Here is a 19,217-nt window from a genome sequence, read left to right on the forward strand (position 1 = left end):
TTGATACAAGAGAATTTCGAGTGGATGCTCAGACCTTGGACTTATTATTCAAGATGGAGAGAAATGAGGCAGAGGTGACAAAGGGCATTAGACTAGACCAGCATTGCCACGGACAGTGGAAACTTAGAGGCTGACATGAAAGTGAGATGGCTTAAGTCCAGGGAATAATGGGACCTGAGGACTGGAGCTCAGATGGAGCCCATTCTTTCACAACAGAGACTGTGTCATCCCAAGAGAGGTAGTCACCGACATTAGATGAGCCGTCATGTGAGGAAACACAGGGAGAATGGCAGAGGGCTGAGAACTGAACTTTGAGATCAGCCAACACTTGGAGTACAGCAAGAGGCAGATAGGCATGAGATGACTAAGTGAGGTCAGGATGAGCAAGGAGTATAGTGCACGTCTCCAAAACAAGTGGGGAGACTTAAGAGAAGGAGGGGAGAGGAGCAACCTTAAGTCAGGCTCAGAGGTCAATGAACGAAGAAGTTGCTGGGCTTGGCAGAATGAAGGGGATAATACTTCCTGCTGAATCATGAAAATTATTCCATTAATGTCTCTCATTACTGCCATGTCGTACAAAGATGAGCCTAAAAGAGGTTGCTCACTGTAGAGAAGAGGAAACAAGTAAACATATCTAACTATGGTCCAGATAAGTGCAATGCCAGAGGCCTAGGCTGACTTTAATGGGCACAAAGCATTCGTAGCGATTAATGAGCTCACAGAGATGGTACAGTTTGTGCTGGGCCTTGAAGGTTGAATAGGCTTTTGACGGGCAAGGAGGAAAAGGCATTCCAGATAAAGGACTGTAAAGCAAAGGCTAGAAGGTATGAGATGCAACAAGTCCCAGAGACTGAGGACTTTGGCAAAAAGAAGGTGTGTAGGGCCAGTGAGAGTAAATAAAGCTAGAAATGCAGATTGAGGCAAGATTTTGAAAGGCCATAAATACCATACCAAGTCTTTACCTTGTTGGAAATAGTCATTGAAAGTTTTTTAAAATGAGTGAGACATGATTAAATCTATGCTTTAGAAAGAGAACCAGGATGGAATGCAGAAGCCTGAGAGATAGCAGGGCCGGTACAGACCTGAACATGGGTGGTGTCTGGGGAACAGGAGAATGAGAGGGCGCAAAGGGTGCCTGGACCCAATTCCAGTGCCTGTGTGTGTGTGTGTGTGTGCGCGTGTGTGTACGCGCGCGCGCACACGTGCTTCTCCCTATCAACAAGCAGTTCTTGGAAACCACTAGGGCGTCTGAGAATTCAACTCAATTCTGGCACTATTTACCCAGAGATAGAATCAGATTCCACAGGTAAAGGGCTCAGTCCCACAGAACGCCCTCCAATTCAGATGCCAGTCACAAGCCCAGGTTGTTACCTGTATGTCTGACCCAATGGCTATAAATCAGAGGTTCCCACACCCACTCCCTGGGTTTGATTAAGTCACTAGAATGGCCCACAGAATTCAGGAAAACCCTTTTATTCACTAGATTACCAATGTATTACAAAGGATACGAATTGAAAGCCAGATAAGAGATACATAGGGCGAGGTCTTGAACAAAGTAACTTTTGTTTGTTTGGTGTTTGTGGAGCTTGGGGCCCTGCACAGTGGTACGAGGAAGTGTTCTGGTTCCTCAACATGGAAGGTTTCTGAAAAAGGGCCGAGGAGCTGTCCTTGTGGGTTTTTATGGAGGTTTCATTATGTAGTTATGATTGACTAAGTCATTGGCCACTGACAATTGATTCAACCCCAAGACTCCCTTCTCCTACCTGGAAACCAGGGGGTGGGACTGAAAGTTCTAATCTTCTGATCACAGGGCTATTTCTCCTGGCAACCAGCCCCCTAACTAGGGTGGGGTCCAAACGTCACCTTCATTAATATAACAAAAGTCACCTTTATGGCTCTCCTCATTTAGGAAATTGAAATTCCCAGGGGTTGGGAGCTGTGACACAGGAATTGTGGACAAGGACCAAATATATATGAGAAATATATTTTGGTCATCTGAATGACCAAATATATACTTCTTATAAATCACAATATCACGGAGGGGAAAAGGGCAGTTCTTTAGAGAGATATGGCTTGACAAGGAGTAAAGGAGGGCACACCAGCAGGTTTGAGCCTGGGTGACTGGACACAGGTGATACCATCCACAGACATAACTCAGGAGGCAGCTCAGGTAGGTGTGGGTGAGAGAAAGCTCTGGATCTGAGGAGAGAGGGAGGCATCAAAGGTGACTAGTTTATAGTTGAGTACCTAGATGGCTGCTGATGCCATTATCCAAAACGAAAAGAGATGCACACTGGCTATGAGAAATGTTCGACTTTAGATATGGTAAGGCTGAGGCTGCTAAGAGCTGACATTTTAAAATCAACTTTATGGAGGTATAATTAATGTATAATAAACCATTCATTTGAAGCATATAATGAATTTTGACAAATGCATACACTTGTGCAGGGCCACCTTCACGGGCATGTGACCAGTGGTCACACAGGATGCTACTCTCAGAAGGGCCCTGTGCTTGGAGTTTAATGCTATGAGTTCTCAGTCTTGAAATTCTTAATAATTTTATGTTTGAATTTGTGTTCTGTGAATGAAATCCAGTGGGACAATGGATGATGTCGGGGGGAGGGGCTTGGAGCCTGAGCTCCTGCTGAGTTTCATCTCCCGTCACTCGCACTCCCAAAACGCCAGCACACGGAGAGAGCAACACATGACATCTCAGCCATCAGGATGCAGGTGCTAAGCATCCCCCAGCACAGATGTTTCGCTTCCTCGGAGGTCACTCATGTGGGGTGGCAGCCTGTGGGAAGGGAAGATACCTGAGAAAAGACGTGTCCTTGTTCCCCAAAACAACATTAACTAGCAAATAAAAACAGCATCATAGATAGGTTGATAGAGACCACAGAAAAAGGCAAAAGTTTGATAACTTAGTACCTTTAGTGGCATTTTTTTCTTATTTCCCCATATTTTCATTTTGCATTGAGCCATGCAAATTATGTAGCCAGTACTGTACTGGTGTAACTACCACCACAATCAAGATGCAGAATTTTTCCATCACACCCAAAGTTTCCTCTTAACCCTTTGCAGAGTCACCCCCCAATCACAGGTCTGCTTTTGAGACAGCTGAATTGGAGGTTCAGGACTCTGGACCGCCAATGTGGAATTCAAGAAAAGCAGGGCTAGAACAGATTTGGGAGTGACCTGGATAGGGGTTAACCTGACAGAGTGGTGATGACTGGAAGAAGTCTAAGCAGGAAGTGTGGGCTGCCCCCATCCAGAAATTAAGAGAGGGGCCAGCAGAGGAGAAAGCCCAGGCAGAGGGCAGGAGATTTGCCACATCAAGCGCATATGGACTCATGAAAAAATTACCAAATGAAAAGTAGCTGGAACTTGGGTTTGCTTTGCTGATGAAGGATTAGGGAAAGCATATATATGAGAACCTGGTACGTAAATACTCCGCTTTGGAAGCCAGGTTATCAATCAAAAGAAGGCAAACAAAAAGCACCTTTTCCTTGCTCCGGGAGGCTTTCAGGACCCCATCCCTGCTTCCCCATTTCAGTCTCCTCCTCCTGCCTTGGGTCTGCAATGTCCTGTCCCCTGATCTTGGCATAGTTGACTATCATCCAAATGTCAGTTTAAAGCTCATCAGAGATACCTTCCCCACTCACCAACCTAAAAAGGCACCCAGCCCTCACATCAGTTTAATACACCCAATGTAAGACACCTGTCACACCTATCATTTTTAATGTCTGCCATGTCACCCGTTTTGACACCCCCCCCCAAAAAAAAACAAAACAAAAAGAACGATGAGTTTGTCTTAATCAGAGCTGAATTCCCAAGGCCTAGAACTGAGTGTCAGGCACATGATACATGCTCGATAACCGCTGTATAAAAAGGAATAAGAGGGCCTGGCCGGGTGGCATAATGGTTAAGTCCACCCGCTCCCCTTAGGTGGCCTGGTTGGTAGCCCAGATCCCAGGCGTGGACCTATACACGGCTTATCAAGCCATACTGTGGCGGAGTCCCACATACAGAATAGAGGAAGACTGGCACAGAGCTTAGCTCAGGGCCAATCTTCCTCACCAAAAATAATTAAAAATAAAAAAAGTTATGAGTCTTAAAAAGGAGTGAGAGTCCTGCTCCCACACCGTGTTCTTCCCCTGCAGGGAGGAGGCGGTCAGGACGAACCCGCAAGGCTGGAAGCGGAACTGCACCCACTCTGTCTTTTCTCGCCTAATCCCACGCGGGATATAAGAACTTCTTTCCAGGCCCTTTTACAAAACATTCTGTAAAGTTTGTACCGTTACAGGCTCTTTTACAAACATTTCCCCCCCACGTTATTCTCACTTCAACCCTCAAAGGCTTTATCTCATTTTCAAAAAAAAGTCATGAGGTCTTCTATGACTTCTCCAAGGCCAGCCAGCGAGCGGTCGAGCGCACACCGGGGTCGGCCCGCTCCACGGCCGGCTCCACCCCCGCCGAGCACCGCCCGCCGCCGGCCCTCGCCGGGTCCCGCGCCCGGACGCCCCAACTTGGACGCCCCAGCGCGGAGCGGGGCTCTGCGCTCGCAGCCGGCGGCGGCGGCCTCGGGGAAGCGGCCCAGCCAGCGGCGCGGCCAGCAGGGGGCGAGAAGGACGTTCGCAGGGAGGCAGTGCCGGTGCAAGGGCGCGTGCCGCGGCGGCCCGGCTCGGCCCAACGTCTGGACGCCAGGCGCGGTGTCCCGGCAACGGGTAAACAGTGCGCGGCCCGGCCCGGCGCGCGCCGCCCGGCGTTTGTGCGCGCGGCCCGCCGGCGCCCGCGAGCGCCGAGTTCCGCCGGCCCCGCGGAGTCATCGCCGGGCGGCGCGCAGCCCGCCGCCTGGGGTGCAGCGGCTGCCGGAGCCCCGCGTGGCGGCAGCTCGGTGGCTGGCTGCCCCTGACCCCGCCGGGCTCCGCTGAGCGTCTCGGCCTCCTGGCGCGGCGGCGCGGGAGCCGGTCCTGAGAAGCGTGGCGAGGTCCCGGGCCCGCGGCGGTTCGCGGGCGAGGCGCGGGGAGGAAGCCCGGGGCGCGGCGGGAATGGGCGCCGTCCCCGGGTAATGCGAAGAACTGGGTCTGTCTCCTTGTTTCAGGATTGGGAACCCATGCCACGCTCACCTGCTCAACTGAGAAAGGAGTTACCATGGTAATACGCGTCTTATTTAAGTAGAAGAGGTTCCCGGGCTCTAGTCGAGTTAGTTTCATGCCGTCCTGCCTCGTAGAGGCTCGCTTTACTAGGATTTGGTACCCACGCCTTCATCTCCTCTCGTGGTGGTTGGTGTCCAGCTCAGTGATCCGGACGCTTGGGGTAAAGATGAGGGCGGAGGGGGTTTCCCAGGTGTCCTGCGCACTCCGGCGGGACAGCCGCAGCAGAATCAGGCTAAGCCCTGTTTGTGAGATAGTTGTTTAGTCCGTTGGTTCTGTGAGCCACTTTCACACCCAGAAGATGGTTTCTATGTGGGAAATAAAGAGGCTGGTATATTGATGTGGACTCCAGGGCGCCAGTACCTGCTATGCCGACAGCGACGGGCCCAGGCACTTGGCTACTGCCGCCCTCCCTGGGTCCCGTGCGGGATTCTTTGCGGATTAAGGAGGTAGAAAGTGAGCCCTGAGGCAACCCGCACGGCCCGCCCTGGAGAGTGAGTCTCTCTTCCAACCCCAGTTTGAGGAAAGGCTTTGGAGGAGAGCTTGGGTTCAGGGAGTTCTTGCCTTTTATGCCCAGGAAAGCTCGCAACATCCTTACAGCCATCTCACCTCCAAGTCGCCGGCCAGGTCGCTCTCTGAATCTCATAGCTCCATTCCCAACTTCCCCCACCCCGAGTTTCTCCACCAGAGAGCGTCTTCAAACTGCGTTCAAAAGCTAGCTCTTTTAACCACTACCCTCTCCGCGCTTCCCAATGGCACGTTCATTCTCCTGGCCTCCAACTCACAAGCCTTGCTGTTCCTCAGCCCTCCTCCAGTCTCTGGCAACCTGCTTTCGCCGCCGCTGCTCGGGTCCTGCCCTCCTTTCCACCCGCCTGGCTTCTGGCAGTAGCCCACTACCTCGCTGCCCAGGGGCTGTCCATCTCCTTTGTCCTCCTTCCCTGACAGTTTGATCGTCCAGAATGCCTGTGACCTTGTAACCCCCACCCCAGGTCCTCAGGGACTTTTACTGTGTCAGTACTGCTCTCCTTGAACTTGGGGCTCAGAGTCCTTGGTAAAAGGGCCTCAACCTCTTAAGCTTTATCTACAGTATTCTCTGCTTTTTTTTTTTTTTAAATTGAAGCGTGGTTGATATACCAAATCCTGTTCTCTGCTTAAAAAAAAACAAACCCAAAAACATCCCACCCTAGACCCACATTCTTCTGGAAGCCTCCGGCACCTGCCTCATCTCTACCTTTCTTCAAGATCGACCCAGCTCAGAAGTACTTCCTGCTGCCCTATTGCTCCCCAAGCACCCATAGCCCTCTGCCCTTCGCCGAGCTTTGCCTTACTCCTCACCCCCACTTGACTGCAGTGTAGAAAAGTGTTTGGTAAATCTCTGTGTTCCTTCCGGTTCATTTCCTGTAAAAGCACTAAATGAATCTCTCTTGATATAAAGTGAGAGTCCTGCCGGGGTTACTTCACCTGGTTGATATCGCCATTTCTTTCAGAGCTCAGGGAACTGAAGCAGAATGGCTTAATAAAGCCGTTTAAGTTACTGGCTTCCCACTGCTCCTTGTGTAAAAGGTCAAACACCTTAGCTTCCAAGGCCTGCAGGCCAGAGTTGCACCCTGCCTGTTTTCCAACCTCAGCTCCTCTCACTAACCGCCTTGGTTGCCTATGGGCTGGCCACATTGACCTTTTTTTTGATCCCTTCAACTGTGCATGTTTTCACCAGCCTCAGAGCCTTTGCACATGCTGTTTGCTCTGCATGGGAATTCCCTGCCCCTCAGCCCACAGACCACTCTCAGGAACCCTCTTCCTTCCCATCCCAGACCAGTCTCTCCCTGCCCTTCCTATGTCCTCAATGCCACGTGCCCTGGGTTCTTCCTTCGCAGCATAGTTGGTGAGTATATGTGTTTGTGATTAGGTAACTAGTATCTTTCTCCCTCACTAGACTGTAAGTCTCATGAGGACAGGAGCCCAGATTTGCTTTGCTCTCCATCTAACACAGGGCTTGGTGCACAGTAGGTATTTTTAAAATATTTGTTGAATGAATGAAGGAGACATCTTAAAATTCAGAAAAGCAGAAATCTATACTTGCTTTCTAAATCCTGGGTCTGCGTTGTAGCTGAGTTGCAATTTATTCACTCAGCAAATATTTATTCATCCCTACTGTGTGCCGGACATTGGTCTAGGTCCTGGGATTTCAGCGGTGAGCTCATAGACAAAACCTCTGGTGAGGGAAACATACAATAAAGACATAAACAAAAAAAATATTGTTAAATAGTGAAGAGTGTTTAGGGTAGGAGGTAGAGAGTGATGCTGCTGGGAGGGTTGTCAGGAGACCATCTATATCTCCTCCACCTTTTGCCTGGGACAGCCCCTGTTTCTGTTTGTTGAAGTGTCTTGGTTTGGGCAATAAATGATATGGTCAGCCTAGTCATAGATAGAATATAGACATGGTGTCTGGGAGGTTTTCTAAAGAGGTGATGCTTGGGCAGTGATCAGCACAAGGAGAAGAAATACGTCGTGTCCCCTGTGAAGGCCTGCAGGAAAAGGAGGCAGCAGGAGGAGCTTGGCAAGTTCGGGGACTGGAAGGCAGGCCTGCGTGGCTGGAGCCAGGGGGTCCTCACTAAGGCCTTTGGCGGGTGTTAAGTCAGGTGCTGCGTGTTCTGAGACCAGGAACAGCCAAGAGCTACGGAGTGGCCTAGAACCAGCCAACTGGCTCCGAAACTGAAAATTTCCACCCTCTTACAATAATTTCTTAATAGATTTATTGAGTTACAATTGATGTATAACAAATTGCACATATTTAAATATACAATTGGATAACTTTGGTGTATGTATGCACCCCTTAAGCCATCACCGCATTTTAGATAATAAACATGTTGATCACCCCCAAAAGTTTCCTTGTGCTTCTCTGTACTCATTCCTTTTCTCTTGCCCCTCCCTGCGCCTCGGCATTCCTCTCCCACACAACCACTGAGCTGTTCTCTGTCTCTGTAGGTTGGTTTGTAATTGCTAGGATTTTATATCTATGGGGTCATACAGTATGTATTTTTTTTTTTTTTTTGGTCTGGCTTCTTCCACTTTTTAATTCTTTTGAAATTCACCTATGTTGTAGCATGTATCAATAGTTAGTCTTTTTCATTGCTGAGTAGTATTCCATTGTGTGGTTAGACCATTTGCCCACTGTTGGTTTATCCATTCACCCACTCACAGACTTTTGGGTTGTTTCCAGTTTTTAGCTATTAAAAGTTAAAGCTACTATGAGCATTTGTGTGTAAGTCTTTGAACAGACAGGTGCTTTCATTTCTCTTGGTAAATGCCTAAGAGTGGAATGGCTGGATCATATGGTAGGTGTGTGTTTAATCACTTAAAAAAACTGCCAAACTGTTTTCCGAAGTGGCTCTGTCATCTTAGATTTCTACCAGCAGTGTGTGAGACTTCTATTTCCTCCACATCCTCACCAGCACTTGCTGTGGTCGGTCTTTTTAACTTGAGCCATTCTAAGAAGTATGTGGCCATATCTCATTGTGGTTTTAACTGCGTTTTCCTAATGACTTGATGTTGAGTATCTTTTCATGTGCTTCTTGGCCATCTGTAGATCTTCTCTGGGGAACTGTCTAAATCTTTTGACCATTTTTTATTGGGTTGTTTTCTTACTGTGTTTCAAGAGTTCCTTATTCTGGATATAAAGCCTTTATCAGATAAATGATTTACAAGTATTTTCTCTCAATTTGTGGCTTGGCTTTTCATTCTCTTAACAATATCTTTTTAAGAGCACAAGTTTTTTATTTTTATTATTTTTAAATTTTATTTATTTGTTTATTTATTTTTTGAGAAAGATTAGTCCTCAGCTAACTACTGCCAATCCTCCTCTGTTTGCTGAGGAAGACTGGCCCTGAGCTAACATCTGTGCCTGTCTTCCTCTACTTTATATGTGGGACGCCTACCACAGCATGGCTTTTACCAAGCAGTGCCATGTCTGCACCCGGGATCCAAACTGGTGAACCCCGGGCTGCCGAGAAGTGGAATGTGCGAACTTAACCGCTGCACCACCGGGCCAGCCCCAAAGTTTTTTATTTTGATGGTGAATTTATCAATTTTTTTCTTTCATGGGTTGTGCTTTTGGTGTCATATCCAAGCAATCTTTGCCTACCCCAGGGTCACAAAGGTTTCCTCCTATATTTTCATCTAGAAGTTTTATCATTTTTGGTTTTATATTTAGGTCTATTTTGAGTTAATTTTTGTATGTGATGCAAGTGTGGATTGAGTTTTCTTTTTTAGCAAATGGATATTCATTATTCCAGCACCATTTGTTATAAAAATTATCCTTGCTCCACTGAATTGCTTTGGCACTTTTGTTGAAAATCAGATGTTCATATATGTGTGTATCTATTTCTGGACTCTTTATTCTGTTCCATTGATCTATTTGTCTATCTTGACACCAATGCCACGATGTCTGGATACTGTAACTTTGTAATAATTCTTGAAATAAAGTAGTATTAGTCCTTCAACTTTGTTCTTCTTTTTCAGTCCTTTGCATTTCATATGAATTTTAGGATCTTCTACAAAAAGATGAGAACTTTGAATAAAAATGTCAAACCTCTATCCTATGTCCTTTGAATTTCCATATGAATTTTAGAATCAGTTTGCCAATTTCTACAAAAAGATGAGAACTTTGAATAAAAATGTCAAACTTTTGTGTGAATTTTAGTTCTCAAACCATGTTAGAGATTAAAACCCACAATTTTTTTTGAGGTTATGGCAGGTAAGTCAAGTGTGGTTGACATGCAAAAAAGTATAAAATTGGAAAGAAAGCCAAGACCCAAATCTTTAAGAGCTTCTGGCAGGGCACACCCCCAGCCCGGGGGCTGTTTCATCAGGAGATGTCCTTATCACATGGGCCTTCCTATTGTTTCTTTTCATTTGGATTTCCTCACAGAAGCCAGACCACTTCTCCTCTTCATTTCTGGGTTTTGTATCTAGGAATTTACTCCGTTTCACTTAACAAAAATGCATGTTAATGTTTTTAACGCATTGACTCTTTCTCTTTGTTTAGCTCGGGACATTTTTAAAGTGAGATGCTATGAACAGGACATCTACTTTATACAAATATTTAGCCTTTGCAGGCGTCCCTGATAAGTTATACATTCCTGTCCCTTTCCTAGAAGAGACACTTTCTAAATAATACGCTTCCGTTGGTTATTTTCCCTGTGGGTGGATCCGAGGACAGAGAGAAGTCACTCAGGTTGTGCAGCTCTAGCAAAGATTCGGAGCCTTTTTATTCCCTGCTCAGGATAACATCAGTTCCTTTCCCCCCCAACCCCCCAGGGCAGTGGCATGGCGGCACAGCTGTGGCAGGAGCACAGGCGATGAGCCTGGTGGATGCTGGTTTGCACTGTGACCTTGCTCTGCCCCTGCTTTTCCATTTTTAAGACGGGAAAAAATACCTACTGACGCAGGGTGGGTGAGCCGAGGAGTCGAAAGAAAGATTTCTTGGACTCTCAAGATCTGGCAGTAGTGCTCTTTTATTTAGAGAATAGTGTAGCATGGGGACAGGACCCACGGGCAGTCAGAGCTCCTGCTGCTGCCCCGAGTTGAGGGTTAGGGCTAATTTTATAAGGCATGGGTATGTGAATCATCTCTTTACAAGACAAAGGAAAGAACATGAAAAAAAGTTAAAATGGTATCAGTGCAGGTGGGGTCTGGTCATTGGGTGATCCCATGATTTTTAGACAAGAATCAAATCAGATTAAGTAAAGGTTAGAAAGGTTAGAAGCCACCACCCTAAATCAGTTACATGAGATTGCCAGACAGCAATCAACTTAAGTTCTTGCCTTCCCCATTAAGAGTTTCTAGGGACAAGGTCATCTCCCTTCTTCTTCCTGGTACAGAGAGGGAGGCACCTTTTACAGATAGAGATTTACCTTACAAATGTAAATGTGTCCCAACAAAGGGCAAGTTCCATTCCCCAGAGCCTCCTTCCCTTTACCAGTTTATCGAAAGCAATCAGCCCAAAACAATCCCGATGCCAAAGAGACATATCTTGGGGTGGCCAATTTCAGGTCCCTACAAGGTCATCCCCCCTTCCTTCACAAATGCAAATATCTCTCAAAGACCAAGCAAATTCCAAACCTAGGAGCTTGCTTCTCATCTGCAGTTTTTTAAAATTAACCAGCCTGAAATCCTCATCACCTACCTTCCTTGAAATACAGCTCTGAGGATTAGCGGTGATAGAGTGATGGCAACAATCCTTTATCGAGTGCTTGCTTCGTGTCAGACACTGTGCTAAGCGCCTCACATCCGTGTCTCTGTCCTCATGACTATGAGACCACATAACAAGGGTCAAAATATATATTTGCATCCTGTTTGTCTAATAGGTTTTGAACTGAATTTTTATTATGAAAGTTTCCATACATACACAAAAATAGAATAGTAAAATGAATCCCCATATATCCATTTCTCGGATTCAGAAATTATCAGGATTTTGCCACATTTGCTTCATCTGTGCTTTTTTGGGGGTGGGGAGGGGGAAGCTACAGTATTTTAAAGCAATTCTCAGACCTTCTTTCACTTCATTCCTAGAGATTTTAGTGTGCATCTCTGAAAAGTGTAAACATTTTCTTCCGTTACCCAAGGCCATTATCAGACCTAACAGAATGAATAGTTCCTTGATATTATCAAATTTCCCCAATTGCCTAAACAATGTCTTTACAGCTTGTTTGTTCCAATTAGAATAGAGACAAGGTCCACACATTGCATGAGGTTTGGGTCTCTTTTAATCTGGGGTGCTCGATACACGTGTGTTCAGTTAAATTGCATGTGACTTCTCCTACTCTGTGCAAAAGTTTTTTTGGTGACAATTCTTTCCTTTTAGGAAATTTTTTTTCTTAAGTTCAGTAGGAAATGTTGAAAATTATGTCAAAGTTATAAAAGCTAATTTTCGCCCCATGTATATACTTGTCTTTGAAAGCCAGGTAAAGAGAAGAGAGGAACAGGCCGGGGCAAGTCTCACGGGAAGAAGCAGAAGAAACCTGAGGTGGACATCCTGAGCCCAGCCGCCATGCTCAACCTGTACTACATTGCCCACAACGTCGCCGACTGCCTGCAGCTGCGCGGCTTCCGGTGGCCCGGCGCTCCCAAGGCAAAGAAGGGGAAAGCCAAGACTTAAAGGATGGCATTGCACAGCGTAGCTCTGTTACAAAGAACATAACATGGGGAAGAGAAATCGGGCTATTACAACCACTGCAAGCAAAATAGACTTTCCTGCAGATCACTTGAGATGCAAGCTAAGTGTGCTTTTCTAAGTGTGATAGTTAAGGATAAAGAAATGCACGTTACTTCCTCCGCTAAATCCAGGTATGGTTCGCCACTTTGGTTTTTCAGAAGTCAAGGGGAAAAAAGTCTGAGTAATTCCTACGTGGCGTGGTGGAATTGAGAGGACTCTAAAAACTGATTGTAATTTGGGGTCAGAATTAAACCTTGCTCTCCAGAGGCAGTTCTAGCTTGCATGAGTTGTTTTCTTTTGCCAAAGGGGCTTTGTTATTTAGAGAAGACATGGCAAAAAGCACAGGATTTGCTTATGAACATCTCCCTCGGGAACTGTTTTCTTTCCCCGTCTTTTTCAAGAAAAATAATAAATATCTTGTTTCTGTAATTTTCTTCTCAGCAGTCTGACTCTTGTCTGAATTGAATTCGCCACAGATACCAGTGGCGACTGAGATTGTCGCTGTGCTCTGGCCTTGCTGGGGCGTGTAAACAAGTGAGGCCAAGAGCTGACAGCAGTCAGTGGTTGGGGTGCAGGGGGAAGGGAGCAGGTGAGCGCTCACCCCTCTTCTATTTCACCTGACTCTTCTCCCTCTTCTCGACGTTCTCTACACATCTTCTTCCCACCTTCTGCAGGCTCCCTTTTAAACTTGGCTGACCCTGAGTTATGGACTTGTTGCTAGGAATTTACCATGGGCATTCTGCTGATATTCCAGATCTCCCTCACCTGTGAGGAGGCACCTAAGAGAGAAAACTGCAGTTCTTTCTCCTCGCCCAAAAGGCCCAAACACCCCAAATGTGACACTTGGAGGGAAAGACATTTTTCGGTATAAACACCATCTCTGAATCACTTGGCATCCTGTACCTGCTCCTGCTCTGGCTCCTGGCACGTGTGGTCATCACTTCCCCTCCACACACACACACTGACACCTGCCCTGTTGTCTCCATTCGCAGCTGTGAGACATTTTTCAGTGTAAACATCATCTCTGAATGACTTGGCATCCCATCCCTGCTCCTGCTCTGGCTCCAGGCACGTGTGGTCATCACTTCCCCTCCACACACACACACTGACACCTGCCCTGTTGTCTCCATTCGCAGCTGTGAGACATTTTTCAGTGTAAACATCATCTCTGAATGACTTGGCATCCCATCCCTGCTCCTGCTCTGGCTCCAGGCACGTGTGGTCATCACTTCCCCTCCACACACACACACTGACACCTGCCCTGTTGTCTCCATTCGCAGCTGTGAGCCCGAAGATGACTCCTGTAGGCAGCACCTGTCCGAGGATGCTCTGGTTTGTCTGACTGACTTATAATGAAGCCGCAAGTTGCCTTGTGCGGATCTCAAAGATTCATGGAGCTTGCTAAGGGAGGCTGCAACCCAAGACTCAGGAATTCATACATAGCAGAGAAAAAAGGAAGTTACGTGAAACTCTGTACTAGAGAAGTGGGGGGACTGGCCCAGTGGTGCAGCAGTTAAGTCCGCATGTTCTGCTTCGGTGGCCTGGGGTCCGCCGGTTCGGATCCCGGCTTGGCATGCCATGCTGTGGTAGGCATCCCACATATAAAGTAGAGGAAGATGGGCACGGATGTTAGCTCAGGGCCAGTCTTCCTCAGCAAAAAGAGGAGGATTGGTGGCAGATGTTAGCTCAGGGCTAATCTTCCTCAAAAAAAAAAAAAGTGGGGTGCTCGTAATGCAGGTGAATTTGTTGGGGATGACACTCGTCTGGCTGGACCGTCTGTGCAGAGTCGGTGTGAGCCCTTGGCTGGTTGCCAGAGGAGCTCTCGCTCCCTTGGGTGAAGGTTGGTGCTTCTCCTAACCTGAAGGGGAGCCTTTCTGTTCTCTGTCTGCAGGCTTTAGAAACAGGGAGCACCTACCCACTCTGCTCAAGGCTGCTGGGCTGGATCCAAGCACTTTCTGTTTGGGAACACACTATCTAGTTCAGTCCTTCTCAAACTTGAGCGTGTATCATGGTCACCTGGAGGACTTGTCAAAGCACAGATTGCTGGACCCCATCCTTAGGAAGGGTGGGGTTCGAGACTCTCCATTTCTGCTAAGCTCCCAGGTTAAGCTGCTGCCACTGGACCACACACTTGGAGAAGCAGTGCTCCGCTTGATGCTGCCTAAGCAGGTGCCAAAAGTGTGGTTGAGTCTTTGAAATTGTAGGATGTCTGAGGCTCTTCTCTGCCCTACTTGGGTTCAGGAGCTCGTATTTCAGCAGTCGTGTTCATTGGGACTTTGGGGAGGTGGCCCCCGCAGAGCATCCTTCTGATCTCATCCACAGCTCCGATAACATCATTTAGGGGACTATGGAGACGTGACAGTCAGCAGACATCTCCAGGAAAAGGAGAGCATCTGGAAGGGGAAATGCTTTCTTCTTCTGAGATGGTTGAGTGATGAGCAGAAAGGACTGTAAGCACTGGAATAGAGGCACTGCTAGTCCAATTCGATGAGGCACGGTGTACTCAGTTCTGCACCCAGTTTTTAGCAGAGTAACTGAAGGCTGTTTTAGCCACATGCTCATTGCAACCCTGGGGTTCCGAGAGAAGCCATTAGGAATCCCGAATTAAATAGCTACGGTGGTGTTATAGTATATGACACAAACTATCACATACAAGCTATATAAAAGTTGACGCATTTTACTTTGAGAGAAATTAAGTTTTTTTGGTGAAACACCACATTTAAAACTTTTTTCAACAAAATTATCTCATTTCAACAATTTATTGAGCATCTCTTATGCTTGGCACTGGGAAGATAAGACACAGTTCCTGCCCCCAGGGTTCCGGCCTGGTGAAGGGGGCTGTGGCATAGGTTCCATTGTGATGGAAGGTGGTTAAGTTTCTATTTCACTTTCGATAAAACACATTCATCGTACAACTTAAGAAGGTGATTAAGAGGAGAGCAAGACTAAGAGACCTTTATAGGACATCTGGAGGGCATCCGATGATAAAACAATCCTTGAACACTGCTGTATTTATTTCACCTAAACCCAAATCGGCAAGGATCCTGACTCTTCCTGGGGTGAGGATTCAAATGGGAGCTTGTGAAAGGAGCCGTGATGAGAAAGTCCACACAGGCCGTGCGCTGTCTGTGGGAGGCAAGCCTCCTTGCTGTGAGGCTACGGGCGTTTTCGTGAGAACATGAGGCCTGAAGCAGGGCCCCATGGAGTTCAAAAGTGGGAGGGAAGGGATCGGTGACTATGGGAACATGCAAAACGTGCACTGAGAGGAAGGGAGATTTGCAATAGCATGTGGATAGAGGACACTTTTTAGAATGGAAGTGCCCTTGCAAAATTGATGACATAATAATCAAAAAGAGAGACAACAGCAAGTGTTGGTGAGGATGTGGAGAAAATGCAACCCTGTATGTTGCTGGTAGAAAGGTAAAATAGTGCAGCTGCTGTAGAAAACAGTTTGGCAGGTCCTCAAAATGTTATAAGTAGAGTTATTGTATACCCAGCAATTCCACTCCTAGGTATATGCCCAAGAGGACTGAAAATATACATTCACACAAAAACTTGTATATGAATATTCATAGCAACATTATTGCCAACTGCCAAAAAGTGAAAACAACCCAAATGTCCATCAACAATGGCTAGACAAAATGTAGTCTGTCCATGCAGTGGAATGTTATTTGGCCATAAAAAGGAATGCAGTTCAGATATGTGCTACAATGTGGATGAACCTTGAAATCATTGTGCTAAGTGAAATAAGCCAGACACAAAAGGTCACATCTTACATAATTCCATGCATATGAACTGTCTCCGATAGGCAAATCCATAGAGACAGAAAGTAGATTACTGATGGCCAGGGGCTAGGAACGAGAAGTAACTGCTAACGGGTGGTTCCTCTCTGGGGTGACGAAAGTGTTCTGGAATTAGATAGTGGTGATGTTTGCACAACCTTGTGAATATAAGAAAATCACTGAATTATACACTTTAAAAGGGTGAGTTTTATGGTACGTGAATTATACCTCAGTTTAACAAGCCCATGAAAGCTGACAAAGGTCCAAGAAGACCAGGAGATGCAGGAGGCGAGGGCAAGAACCAAATGCCAGAGCAGGTGCCCCAGACAGAGATGAGGCGGAGAGACCAGGTTCTGGTCAGACACCTATAGCCGGGTGCCTGGGGCAGGCAAAATTGGGAGCTGCGGTCAAAGTGGGGACTTAAGACCCACAGTGTCCACCTTTGCTGCAGGGGAGGAGGCCGCTGGGGTCTGGACTGCCTCATCTTCATTCAAGTTCCAACCACCAGCTCCTTTTCTACCCACCCTCTCCTGACCTCACCCTTAGCAGATAACCTGGTCTCCCTGCCGGGAATGTGTCCCCACCTCACGCGGTATGGAGTAGGAGTCTGGTCCCTCCTCTGCAAGGGCCAGGAAGGGTTCAAAACAGCCAATTTCTTGTTGAAACACTCCAACCTCCTCTCCATAGGCGGTCTTTCCCCCTTTGTCCTTTCCCCTCAGCCCTACAAGGCTCCCAAGGTGCATTTTCTCATAGTGACCCTCCCCTGATCCTGCCCCTTGGTTCCTCCAGCCCTGTGGAGCTGACTGCTGAGACATTTAACCACAGCAAGGGATTAACGGAGGGCCCACTCTGCAAGCACAGACGACACGCACAGCTGCCCCCAAGTCACCCCGTTGTCCCAGGGAAAGTGAGGCCATAGCCAAGAAAACAGAAGCAGAAGTTAGTGGAACTTTAAGAACCAAGACCTGAATATTTTTATTTTATTTTACACTTGGAAAATTGACTCTTATTATGAACATTTCCAAACTCATGCCAGAGTAGAAAGGAGTACGACAAACCCAGCTTCGACCACTTCGATTGGTTCACCTTATTCATTTCATCTATCCCCTCTTCATTTGTAGCACTTTAAGGCAAATCACATACGCGCCACATCATCCCTGAGCTTGTAGTTTTACAGTCGAACTCCCCCTTCAGGGCGATCCAGCTGTAATTCGAGTTCTCAGTGGTCAGTTGTTAGGTGCCCCTGTGCCGTGAGGGAGGGTTTTCCATCCTTGCTCCACACCCTTCTGCCCTCCTCAAACGTCCTTAAGTCACCTCCATTTCGAAAGCCTTAGCATGACCCTGCCACCCATTCAGCTGCCATTCTGTGCCCTTCTCTTCTTTTCTCTTTTTATTTGTCGTATTTCCTGAATGTGCAGCCAAGCCTGCATTTCCTCTGAACCACCCCAAACCCCTTGTTATCTGGGATTCTGTTTCTTATCACTTAACCAAACTTTTCTCAAGCCACCAGTGACTTCCTGGTTCCAGGATGCTGGCCGTTTCTCTATCCTCCTTTTATTCTTTGTTTCATCCTTCAACTAAGGTGTTTTCAGCTCCTCCCATGTGGCAGGCACCGGCTCTGGGCTAGAAGACAGAACCGGGCTGCTGTCCCCAGCTGTTTATCTAGCCTCATCCTTCACCCTCCTCTCCCCCTTCACGGGCGATCTGGAAGTTCTCAGGGCTGACGATGTCCCCTCGACCCTCTGCCCCCATCCACCCTCACACCGTCTTCCGGGAGGACTGCAGGGTTTTGGACCTAGTCACTTCCGCTTGGCATCTGAATCCTTCCCCCTCATTTCAGGGCGTGGAGCCCACTTCACTGATCATCCCTTTAATATTGTATACAGGACAACACCTGGGAAAGACAAAAACCATGAAGAAGATAGTTAGACTCACCCAACTCACCCATCTGGAGAGAAGCTCCGCCAACATTTGGCATATTTGGTGTGTACCTGAGCTTTTCTCTACATGGTGACGTGAATCCATCTCCATATACAGGAGAGTGTGGAAAGAAGATGCTTGGAACAGTAAGAATGGCACAGTCAGTCAGTCACTCATTGAATGAATGTTTATCGAGGGCCTGTCGTGTGCCAGGGGCTGGGGTGACAATGATGAGGCCAACAGACGTGCAATCCCGTTATGGAGCTACAGTCTTGAGGGGGAGCGGGGGTGAGTAGTCACTGGATACAGCTATGAGAATATATGCCATATAACACCAGCACGTGTCCAACATGTAGCTGGTGCAGACTGAAGACCTGAATGTTTTATTGATTTAATTGCAATTAATTTAAATTTAAATGACCACATGTAGCTGGTGGCCATTGTGTTGGACAGCACAGAATTACCTATGACAGGATTTGACCCAGTTGGGGAGGGAGAGGGGCAGGCAGATGTTGCCAGGGGAGTGATGTTGGAGTTGAGAGTGAAGAGGAGCAGGCAGGTTACTAAGAAGCTGATGAAGCCCTACCGATTTGTATTCTTGCTGTTGTTTTCTTTTTCAAGAGGGCCTCCAAGCTTTAGGACCCCCAAAACCTGGATCTGCCCCAGGAAAGCATTAACTGGGACTCAACTAGGCAGGGGGCAGAGCGTGTGCAAAGGCAGGAGGGAGCATGGCAGGTCACAGGAACTGAACAAGAGCACAGAGGGCGGGTGGGAGGCATGAGATGAGAACCTTGGGGGTCCTAGTGGACCCCTTGGAGCCAGAGTCCAAGTAGGTGCCAAGGAGCTCGGCAGCAGTGTGGATTCCCACTCCTGTGCCCCTTGCAGAGAGACCACCTATTCTGCAAGCTGCGACACTTTATCCTTCCTCCAGGCTCTACATCTTTTCTCTCCTCCTGAGTTCTGCTTGCTCAGGTTTTCTATGACTCCAGCTCTCCTTCGTGGTCTCTTCCTGTGCTTCCTTGGAGTGTCAGCTTCCTAAGTGCCTTGTCCTCTGGGTCTTCACAGCAGAGAGACGCTGACAGACCCACCTCGTCTTACAATGGACCGGGCTCTGTTGTCGCAGCCAGTGGATGAGCTGTCAGGGTCAGG

The 19,217-nt window shown here is 47.4% G+C and overlaps 1 protein-coding gene and 1 long non-coding RNA gene across 7 annotated transcripts; one reads left to right on the forward strand and one right to left on the reverse strand.

The window, feature by feature from the left end:
- Positions 1–1,457: 1,457 nt before the first annotated feature.
- LOC138923828 (uncharacterized) lies at positions 1,458–6,134 on the reverse strand. 3 transcript variants are annotated; one of them, XR_011437986.1, is made up of 3 exons: positions 5,939–6,134; positions 5,127–5,461; positions 1,458–2,794 (listed from the first exon to the last, which is right to left on the reverse strand). It is a non-coding gene; the product is annotated as an uncharacterized lncRNA (long non-coding RNA). The 3 variants fall into 3 exon arrangements; XR_011437987.1 differs by having other exon boundaries at positions 5,127–5,395; positions 5,939–6,114; XR_011437988.1 differs by lacking the exon at positions 5,939–6,134 and adding an exon at positions 5,763–5,888 and having other exon boundaries at positions 5,127–5,395.
- On the forward strand, positions 4,371–12,800 carry SMKR1 (small lysine rich protein 1). Of its 4 annotated transcripts, none has more exons than XM_070264292.1 (3): positions 4,371–4,724; positions 5,102–5,154; positions 12,116–12,636. In XM_070264292.1, exons 1-3 carry the CDS (start codon positions 4,383–4,385, stop codon positions 12,117–12,119), a joined length of 399 nt encoding a protein of 132 aa, XP_070120393.1. In that variant the 5' UTR covers positions 4,371–4,382; the 3' UTR covers positions 12,120–12,636. The 4 variants fall into 4 exon arrangements, with proteins under 4 accessions (XP_070120393.1, XP_070120394.1, XP_070120396.1 ...); XM_070264293.1 differs by lacking the exon at positions 4,371–4,724 and adding an exon at positions 4,849–4,987 and having other exon boundaries at positions 12,112–12,795; XM_070264295.1 differs by lacking the exon at positions 4,371–4,724 and adding an exon at positions 4,894–5,004 and having other exon boundaries at positions 12,112–12,795.
- Positions 12,801–19,217: the final 6,417 nt, after the last annotated feature.

This window comes from Equus caballus, chromosome 4 (assembly GCF_041296265.1).
Source record: "Equus caballus isolate H_3958 breed thoroughbred chromosome 4, TB-T2T, whole genome shotgun sequence".
Classification (NCBI taxonomy): Eukaryota; Metazoa; Chordata; class Mammalia; order Perissodactyla; family Equidae; genus Equus; species Equus caballus.